This window comes from Populus euphratica, unplaced genomic scaffold, assembly GCF_000495115.2.
Source record: "Populus euphratica unplaced genomic scaffold, PopEup_1.0 scaffold495.1, whole genome shotgun sequence".
NCBI lineage: Eukaryota > Viridiplantae > Streptophyta > Magnoliopsida > Malpighiales > Salicaceae > Populus > Populus euphratica.
The window spans coordinates 83282-94286 of record NW_011500371.1 but is presented as its reverse complement, the minus strand read 5'-3'; the positions used below and the strand labels follow the sequence as shown (position 1 = coordinate 94286).

The 11005-nt window shown below is 33.1% G+C and overlaps 1 protein-coding gene across 3 annotated transcripts; it reads right to left on the bottom strand.

The window, feature by feature from the left end:
• Positions 1-284: 284 nt before the first annotated feature.
• On the bottom strand, positions 285-9476 carry LOC105114141 (probable phenylalanine--tRNA ligase beta subunit). Of its 3 annotated transcripts, none has more exons than XM_011010589.1 (20): positions 9327-9476; positions 9171-9226; positions 8964-9070; positions 8745-8874; positions 8545-8660; positions 8386-8452; positions 7929-7970; positions 7396-7437; positions 7078-7154; positions 6297-6423; positions 6035-6202; positions 4303-4431; positions 4093-4194; positions 3809-3943; positions 3033-3107; positions 2475-2582; positions 1593-1688; positions 1428-1511; positions 732-820; positions 285-617 (listed from the first exon to the last, which is right to left on the bottom strand). In XM_011010589.1, the coding sequence occupies exons 1-19, from the start codon at positions 9382-9384 to the stop codon at positions 752-754; spliced, it is 1788 nt and encodes a 595-aa protein (XP_011008891.1). In that variant the 5' UTR covers positions 9385-9476; the 3' UTR covers positions 285-617; positions 732-751. The 3 variants fall into 3 exon arrangements, with proteins under 3 accessions (XP_011008891.1, XP_011008892.1, XP_011008890.1); XM_011010590.1 differs by having other exon boundaries at positions 285-564; XM_011010588.1 differs by having other exon boundaries at positions 285-557.
• Between the last annotated feature and the right edge of the window lie 1529 nt (positions 9477-11005).

The window sequence follows — 11005 nt, the reverse complement described above, 5'->3', positions numbered from 1 at the left end:
GGAAATGCAAAGACAAAACATTACAAGGCAAACACGTAACGAGACAGTGTTGATATTATGAAGGAATATTGATATTATGAAATAACTTTTATTGAAATAACAAGACGAAGAGAGAATGATATTAATAGATACAAGACGCATGCCTGAACATTTGATTAACAAAATATTTCAAGATTCGAAGGTGACTGACCAAACAGCTGGCCTCCAAATCTCCCTCATGTAAGAGCAGTGTTTAAAATGAAAGAAAAGCAAGTATTAGTCAAAATTTGAGAAAAATCGGAATATGAACCGAAATGGCCACAGGATCTGCTTTCAAGTAAAGTCATAAGCAAAATACATCATCAAGTATTTTACATCTAAATCAAAGAGTTTCAATTGCATAAAAGTCAATGCTAATAATTCATTAGCTGTCTAAGAAAATGAATTGTCAAATAAAACAAAGTACTTGCAGGTGGTGGCCAGTAATTCCTCTCCGGCTTCTAGGCTGCAAAATCACCATCTCAGGCATAACATGTCTTGTGCAGTGAAAGCGCCAAACTATCAATTGGCCAATGTATCTGCATGTTTGAGGAGCAATAAAATTGAACCGTAATTGCTACCACAATCTCCAACAGACCCTAAGCCCAGCTCATGGATATCAGACACCCACACACATATAGGTAACTAGCTCCAAAAAACTATAAGCTCTCAAGAAAAATATCCTTGAAATAAGTAAAATAACAATTGCTTACATTTGTAACGACCGTAGACCTTACAAGAAATGCTCAATGTCGATTTCCAAGAAGGAACATGGATCAGTAATGACAAAGTTGTTCAAGACCTGAGTGATCATAGCAAATCAGAAGGATGTTTAAACCATACAAAAGGAGTTGCAGAAAAAGAGAACTTGCAGAAAATTGAATCGTTGTAACTTCTGAATGGAAGACATCTCTGTAGTGTATTAAGCAAGGCCCATCTGCTTTCCGTAAACGAACTCCGAAATTCATTTTTCATTTATTGCATTGATATCAGCATAAAATAAACTTAAATTAAAAAAAAAAAATACTGTGTTAAAACAATACTTTTCACCACCACCAAAAATCATAATAAATAGCTGCTGCCAGCCACCAAAAATACTACCAATTATATAAAATATTATCCACAAATGTATGAACAACAAAACATTACACATCACTGTTTTCACCAAAAATCACTTCTAGAACACTCTGCATCTGTATATAACAATTTGTTACAGTGCACAACAAAGTAATCAATAAAAAATGCAAGACTAGAATAATCACTTTCACTGATAAAGGCATATTCAATAAAATTTACAACACATTCCAGATTTTAGCAAATTGATAAGAGGCACACAACAGTACTAGTTACTGACTATTATGATGAAAATCACAGTGCATATAAAAAGTTCTTCTAAGCATGAGAGATACCTGGGGGTGCACAATACCAAAGTTGCCAAAATGCTTCCCTTTGTAAATGATGCTAGCTTGTCTACCGGGAAGAAATTCAGGTTCCTTCAGTAAATACCAAAAAAAGGTAGGTATCATAACCAAGAATACCAGTGACCTGAAGCAATAGCTACACAAAATACTTACATTTGACCGCTGTATATAGTAACCTGTATTGTCACCAATCGGGACGAAAGGGGTTCCCATCACTTCCATGATTCTGTCCACCAAAGAGTGAATAAGCTGCAAACAAGGTTTAAGATGCCATCCATTAACTTAATAGTCTTTATAAATTCTACAAGAGTGACAAAATTCAGAGACAAATTGCTGAATGTGGAGCAGTATAGGGGTAAAGTCGAATGATTTTTCTTGGAGTTTAGGGTTGTAGAATTTTAGGATTATCAACGGGTAGAGCTCAAAGAAATACTAGCTGCACACTTGTAGTGTTAAGAAAGCACTCCATTGATTAAAGCCTCGCGCTGTCCAAACAATTAAAGAACTTGGCTGCAATTTTATTCAAAAAATTGTGCATGCTGGAATTAGAAAATAACAAGCATATTTACAGGCTTGCAATATTGCTGATGCAAATGGAGTTTGACTCTTAAAAAGAACACTTCAATTTAGAATTGAAAAAAACATGAGCAAAAAACTTAAAATTTGCTAAGCATGAGATACTTTATGCTTTCTAATTCTAGCTAGAAAAACACTCGCCTCCCAGCAATTACTGAAATTACATTTTGGCCCCTTTACATATTCACAAAATCACACTTAAATCCTTGGGCTAGAAAATGGCTGCACAAAAGCACAAGAATTTGAATAGTGTTTGGTAAAAGCAAAGACATGCCTTCAAATTAGAAAATCAAATTGCCATATCTTTGATGTGGGACAAGATATCAAAATAAGAAACGAATAAACAAAAAATAAAACCAATGAACTAATGGGAGATCAAATAATTAATGTTCAAAACTTGCAATGAAAACTATTCCATAAAGAATTGGAAATGAAGCTGAACAACTTAAGAAATTGCACCTCAAATCCTGAGTTTGTGCCACAATACAATGCTGCAAGATGGCGACGGTTTGTTGCACCAACATCTTTACTCTCATCCAATAGGGCTATGTCACCCACTTCAAAAATCTATTGACCAATTTCAAACATGAGAAGTGATCCACACACAGTGAAAAGCAGGAACTTATAATTACAGCAAGAAAATTATTATTGATTCTCATTGTTAAAGCAGCTAACAACAGCATAATGGGGAAGATGTGCAAATGTGCACATTAAAAGGAACAGAATAAAATCCTGATGTGCAATGGAACTGGACTCAAAACACATTAACCAACCAATCTTGGACGTGCATAAAAACATTGTGCCCTAGATAGTTAGTGTGTTAGGTGAAGAGACTTCCTCCTACCACTGAGGATAAATAATATTGCTATTAAATATCTGGAGCTTTATCATACTTGATAAATATTTGAGCACACTCCAGAGGTTAGTAGATTTGTCTATCCATTCAAGTTGTCAAACTAGTATAAGAAATATACAATTATCTAATAATAATGGTTATCAGGAACCAGAAAAAAGTACCTTGATTGGCTTAGGATGGTCTTTGTTATGTCCAATAATTTTCAAAGCACCAGGCATGAGGCTGGTTCGGACAACCTACAGGAATATAAGGGAAACTAAAGTTTTAATACATTGTGAAAAAATTATGGATAGATATGCCAAAAGAGGTAGCAAGCAAAAGCTTCAAAAATTATGGAGACTATGTAATGTCATAGGAGCCAACATAGCAATTCAGACAGTTAATTTCTGCCCATTTTGTCAAGCTTGATTAGAACTCTCTCCATTCCAACGCCAGAACACTTTAAGACAATCACATTATTACCTAACCACAAACACTGCAAAAGCGACTGGTTTGTGATTCACAATATATAACTGATCATGTGAAGTGCCAGTGATGTCTAACAGTCATAAGGATGTATCTTTAAGATATATGCAAGTCTAGCAATAATTGAAACAAACAAGTACATCTGCCAATTGAAAGAATGATTTTTGAAGAGGATATCAACCACACTCCACAATCACATGAGATTACAAAAATATAGGGGTTTTAATATGCAGGCAATATATGGTAAAACCATAGTCCAAACTCCAATACACAATTTACCTACACAATAATTTGATTGTTGGTTCAAAAATCTTTGCAGCAAAACAAGAAAAAGTAGAGGCACAAGTCAGGTAAAAAAGTTAAAACAAGGATGAAGGAAAGGCAGTTCAAAAAGATTGGAATGACCAAATGCCAACTAGACGATGCAAACATAGTAGGCTTGGAACATCACCAAAGACGATTCAGCACAAACCTCAAAATCCGAGGAACGGGGATTTCCAATAATCACTGCACTTGATTGATCATCTTCTCGATTTAATGAGGCAAAATTCTCTCGATAAGAGCATAAAATCCATGTTAAGACCTCTGTAAACCCATTCATTGCAATCTAGAAATTACAGACAAAACAAATAAATAAAAATAAATAAAATAGCCAGGATAATTAAAGTAGAATAATAAAAAGCACAAGAAGAAAAAGCTAGCAAAGCACAGAAGAAATTAGAGAGAGGGAATGAGAGAGAGATCCCCTTTTGGTACCTCTGCTCTGATAAGATCCTCGAGCTGATTCAGCGGCAGTGGCTTCATGGATGGCAGCCTTCTCTTCGGAATGTCATTATACCCATATGCAATTGCAACATCCTTGAGAAAAATAAATAAATAAAAGGATGCCTTGTCATTCGCAAAAAGAAAGAATGCAAACTGGCTATATTCTAAAGACAGTATAATAGTAAACATTGCTGTAATTACCTCCATAACATCACAAGGGTGAAGAACATCACTTCTTGTTGGAGGTATTAATACATTGATATTGCATTTGTCATCATCAAATACGGAATGTTCAGCACGCAATTGCATCCGATTTAATAAACTAGTGACCTAAATGATAAGAAAAAAATTACAAAAGAACAAATATTATAATCTCAAATTTTCTTGCATGGATAATGGAACAGTGTCAGCAATAAAATGCCATAATCCATAATCAAATAGCTAACAGAAAATCCAGAAAGTATGCCAGAGGGTTAATATACCCATCAGGTGCAGAAACTCCAAGCACAGAAGGCATGTATTGTACAATATCCTCTGATGAGAGATGGTTTATTCAAGACACAAGTAATTTAGATATGGTCATTGAAAAAAATAAAAAACAAGAAGATTTACTCTTACTTTTCTTAAAAATTTACAAGGTAAATGACAATGGAGAAGTAATGAGTACAAGGATAATGACCTATGGAAGTGCAATCCTAAAGAATGAATCAACATGAAATCTATGGCTGTGAACACAGCTTAACAATTCTTAAATCTCAACTGCTTCAAACACCTTGTGTAATTTTTTAAAACTAATCAGAAACTCAATTATTTTCACCGCCTAAACATCTGTTTTCTTTCCTCAACACTGATAGAACATAAAATTACACTTCAAATAGCAGCATTTGTTGATTTCTGTTTTACACGGCTAAAACATCATAGATGACTTCACCTGAAAGCCACTGACTCAAATGAACTAGACATAATCCTAGACTGAATGCTGCCCCAACTTGATACTCCTGATATAAATTGTATGTAAAGTTATGGTGAACCAAGAGAAGAACAAACTAACACAACCCAAGAAAACTAATTCTCTGAAAACTCAAGTTATTTGAATAATCCCTCGTCTTGAATGTCTAACCAGGGTGCTATTTACTGGCATCGAAGCAGCTAGAAAATAGGAAAAATCAAATCCTGATAGAGAATAGGAAAACCAAACCCAATAGGAATAAAAGACTAACCAATAGTCTCTACAAAAATATATAACAATAAGGAAACTAATTAAATTCTAAATTTCTTCCTAAAATAAGAAGTTTATGATTCTTTGGCTGGTGGTTCTTCATCATAGATAGATTCAATATTAACATTTGCTTGAAATAAGCATTGCCTATATTAATCCTCACTTAATAAAAATATCACCAAAAATTAAACATGCTACAATCGAATATAAGCTTACATGCAAGGAACCAACCTGCATTTTCTTGAAAGCTATCCAAAGTTAAATTATAATCTAGCTCATTGAAATCAGACAGACTGTAAAATACAGTACACTAAATCATGTCTTAGATCAGTGAATCTTGTTTTTTTTCCCAGCAAAGCCAAGTGCAAGTATACTTCCAGATATCATTGAGCAGATTTGAAAATCAAAGGAAAATCAAAATCTTAATTTTTCTTAATGTTCTGTGCATTTCAAAGCTTTGTACATTTGAACAATCAACAATGGTCTTTTGCTTCAGAAAAATGAGTAAACTTGACATCATCAATTATCATTTCAGATTTAAACCTAAAATGATCAGAAGCCGAATTGGTTTACTTCTGCTACATCATTCAATCAGTGACAATTCTGACATAAAATGAGTTGGAACTTCATTTTTAAATGAAGCAGATGCATGCACACTTGCATGTTTTAACACAAACCTGGTAACAAGTGTAAGAATGACAGGAATTACAATACCTTTTCAGCTGCCAAAGAGACTCCAATTGAGCCAGTGATATATGAAAGAGGAACTTCCATGTTATAGACAGATAAATCAGGGTAGACGTATGACTTTCCATCAGAATATATCACTTTAACAGGTTCCACCTCAAATTTTCTTTGACAATATGCTGAAAAAGTTGTTACCTAAGAAAACAAGGAAAATTCATGAACATAAATCTAATAGGTATCAACCACAACCTATCCAATAAAACAAAACCTGAACTTCACAGTTTCTTACCATTGTGTTCAAAACAATACTGGCCTTTGTCAGATCAGTGGCTGTGCATTCAATGAAAACATTCTTAGTCTTCAGAGTGATAGCTGAATGTGCACCATTAATAATTGGTGGTAGAGATAAAACAGTTCTGCAGAAAGAAACATGCTATACTCAATACATGAATGATCAGAAATTCTTAAAGCACAAATGAGAGATGCAAAGGCTATAAAAGAGCATTGCATTCATACTTAATGATCAAATGAAATATTTCAATAAATACACTAAGATATCCCCAAAAAAATGGCATTAAATAGGACTGTTGTCTCCGTAACAGCTTATATCAGCTTTGCCCTGCCTCCCTCTGAAAAATATACAAGGCTGGGCTGCTCATTTTTGAAAAACTGATGCACAATGACATAACTTAATTTCATCTGTCATCTGTCTTTGCTCAAATCCATGCCCTCTTTGACAAGATACCCTTCACTAAAATAGGAGCATAAACTAAGATAGAGAGGCAAATAATGCCCAAGGATGAAACGGAAGCAAGAAATAGCAAAAGGAAAAATCTATATGGACCCTAATTCCTGAAATGGGGAGAAGGGAGGGTGATGTGCAGGGGAAATCTAACTTGTGCATCCACATCCTCCATAGGGAGAGGAATCTCTCTTACCAAGGGTCTATAAGGCAAACTGAACATTAAATCAAATTATATAAAACATGTCATTCAATAAAGGAACAGAAACAGAGTAATGAATTCAAAATTATAATGATTACAAGATTTCATTGAGAAACCTACTCACACCTTTTAGAATCATATATGATGGGATACACTGGTGAATTCTCAATTATGTGTAAGAACTTCTTCAGCTTCATATCAGACTGCCAAGTGATGAGTATTAGAACACATAGCAAGACAAAAGGAAAAGTTGCAATTTTTGTGCCTAGTATAAAATTTAATTTTCTAATTCCTGCAAATTACAATAAAATCATGCACGAAGGATAGGCTCAGAACCATCAAGGCCACAATTGTTCAAACATAAACTAACAGTAGAGTCAATATCAAAACTTGACAAAATCACTGATGGACAGCAAAATGAAGACAGCATAATATCAAATTCACCTTGTAAAACTCCATCAGCTCATCAGCTCTGAAGTTTTTCTCCTAAATTACGAGAATCAAAGACAAAGAAATCACCATTAGGTTAGTCATAAACATTTTTGCATTGAAAATGTAAAGCACAAAGCAGATTACAGGCAAAACAGCAGTAAAGAATTGGACACCAAAAGAAACACAAGGAAGCTCCCAATGGAATGCGAATAGGGTTTAAGAAGGCATGCTATATAGATTTCTAACTCCAAAAGTATGCACTCTCACTTCAGATATTCACTGCATGTGAAAGCACACTCAAATATGTAGCAAGAGCATATCAGGAACAAGACATGCCTAACACATTACTAGTAAATGGTGCCAAGAACAATCATAAAAAGACATATAAGACTCAGCAAAGGGGGAGAAAAAGACACGCTGATATTTCAAATCCCCCTATTATAAACTGGATTCCCAATGACATGGCCAATACTCACCTTTTCTGTGCAGATGGGAATACGTTCAAAACATGAGAATAATAAAATAAATTTCACAGCATAACTTACCTGTTTCAGTGGTACAAAATTTATGCTTTCAGGATGCAAAGCCTGGAAAATAAGCAGACAAAACATTATTGCGCATTCCTTCAATTTCTTGTAAGACAAGCTTGATTTTCAAGAAGCAAATGAAAGCCAGAAAACCTATCAAAGAGACTCATGCAAAATCCACATGGGTGTGCTTTGCAACAAACAATTGTATCCATAAAGAAAAAAGGAAAAATACTCAAGAAGTTTCAACAACGAAATCTAAAGGCCACTATCCACATGTAATTGGACACATTAAAAACATCATTGCAAAAGCATTGAAGCAATCACATCTTACAAGAAGCATCTACTATGCATACTATAATTATAGAAAAGACTTGCAAGGTCCTTTTCTTCCAGACTTGCAGTATAACATTACATCATTGACAATACAAGATGTATGTGAAGAAAGAGATGATTTCAAAGATGTTGATTCTACCTCATAAGTGAAAGGGCCTTGTAATGTATCCAAGTCGTGAGTCCCAATTGCAACTAGGGTTCTTCGCCTAAAACGTATGAATACGATGGATGCAAGCATTATGAGAGGGAGAGAGATAGGAATAATAAAAGAAGATTCAGATAAGAATAATAACATTACCTACAAATGTTTTGATGAAGCTTATCTTGGAGATCAATGAAGCTATTGTAACTTGCTTCATCAAATGTGATATCTCTCAGAACAGCACAAACCACAAAGGGACGAATCAAGGATGTCTGCAGCAGCAGCGACAGTGCCAATCTCCGTGAAATAGATGTTTGTGGCAATTAGGAAAAAAGATTAAAAGAAAACGTATATACCTCTGGTTGGACATGCATCTTAAGCATTGAGTCTTGTGTAATGTTGGCAAGTGTATACGTGGGCGTCTGCTCCTCCTCGTTAAAAATGCGGAGGGCTTGAGCGATCCCCTCAAGGCATAGCAAATCATATCTGAGAATGAATAAATCAGAAAACCCAACCCATATAAAATAAATTCTCAAATCAAAATTAAAATGGGTGGTAAGCTTAAGCTAGGCAACCTGTTAGCAGGAACTTCAATTTTGTAAATGATTTCTTCATCATCACCTACTTCTTCATCCTCTTCATCCAAGTGCCTCTCTTTTCTAATAATTGCTTTCTCAGTAGTCTGATATCACCATCATATAGTTCAAAAACAAAACACAAATGGATTGATATTTGGAATGTGAATACCATCAATCAAAAGAAATTGGAGAGGGAGGGCTCACCACATCGTCGAGCTCGATACCGAACTTGAAGCACAAATCCTCAAACTCTTCTTGTGCTATAGTACAATACAATCAACGAAACAATTAAATCATTGATTCTTTTTTCTTTATTTTATTAATAACAAAAGAGAGATGGATAGAAAGCAATGAGCTTACTGTAAGATTTCCCTAGGGCTGCGAACAAACGATCTCTCCCCACGCTAACTGTCGGCATGCTGCTGCTGCTCCTGCTGCCCTTCCAATGGCTCTTTGGTTCCAAAACTTCGTAAACCCCACTCCCCTAAACTGGTAGGGTTTTTTCTCTCTAGATAATGTGATTCAACTTCATATTTAAAATATTTTTTAAATTATTTTAAATCTAAAAAATATTTTTTAGAAGTTTTTTTATAATTTTAAATGATATTAAAAATAAAATAAAATATTTAAAAATAATTATTTTAAATTTTTTTAATTAAAAAATATTTTATTATAAAAACAGTATACATGTCTTTTTTGTTTTTGCATTATAAAAATATTTTTAAAAAAATATTTTTTATTTTAAATTAATATTTTTTTTATATTTTTAAATTATTTTGATTTGTTAATATCAAAAATAATTTAAAAAATATTATTTTAATATATTTTTAATAAAAATTAACTATAATTACACTCCCAAACTAGTCCATTATATATATATATATATATATATATATATACACATGTTATTGTTTAATTTTTAACTTCATTATCCACTTTTTATCTTTTGTTTTCTCAAAAGAAAAAACCTAAACTTATTATTTGCCAATATATAATGGCATTTGTTGCTTAAACAATTTTTTGTTTACTATCTCAAAATTAAAGAAATGAATATAATGAAAATAAAAATAATATTCTTTTTATACCTTATATTTAAAAAATATAAAAATTTTATCTTATATTTTTATATTTATCCATTCAATCAAACATGTTTATTTTTTTTTTACTATCAACAGTAAACTATAACTAACTTGTGCATTACTAAATCTTTTTTAAACCATCGGATAGCAAATTCTTTTTTAAGTGTAATTATATAAAAACACCTATACAAAATATAAAAAGAATACCTCACTTGTTATTAGGTTTAATTGTACTTTGGCAACAATAAAAACAAAGTAAAAATTAAAAAAAACTCCAAGAACATACTACCAAAACAATATTATAAGGTAGTCATCGATCAAAAAGCTTAAAATTGATTAACTAGTTATTCAAATAAAAACATAAAAAATCAAGAATATCTAGAAATTGGTTAACCAATTTGTAGAAAATCTAGAACTAGTTAACCAATTCTATAATAACAGTAATGTAGAACTTAAAAGAAAGTTAGTGTAAAAGGATCCTATGACACCATAAGAGCGTCATAAAACGCTATATAGACTTGAAAGTAAATGAAATCTAATACCTTGGTTTGAGCTCTATCAAATAGGACCAAATAAGCTTGAAAATCTTCTTACTAATATCTTGGTGAGGGAATCAAATCCAATGAAAGACCAAATTATTTCTTTTAAACTAGATGAAGTAAACCACAGCTAAGAAAATTAGCCGAGCAAGTAGATGCATTAAGTCCTTTTTCTTTTTGAAGTGCAGGGATGCTCACTGGAGTAAAGGTCGCCATGTCATTGTAGACCAACATATAAAAGTCTTGTTTATAAGAGTACCCCAAACCGAAGTAAAGAAAAGGCACTGAAAAAGCAAATGATTATAAGTCTCAACATACAACCCATAAAGTACACATATCAAGAAAGTGGTCATATGCTAGGTATAAAGTCTATTCATAATGTGAAGACAACCTAGACTAGCAAGCCATATAATAAATAAAT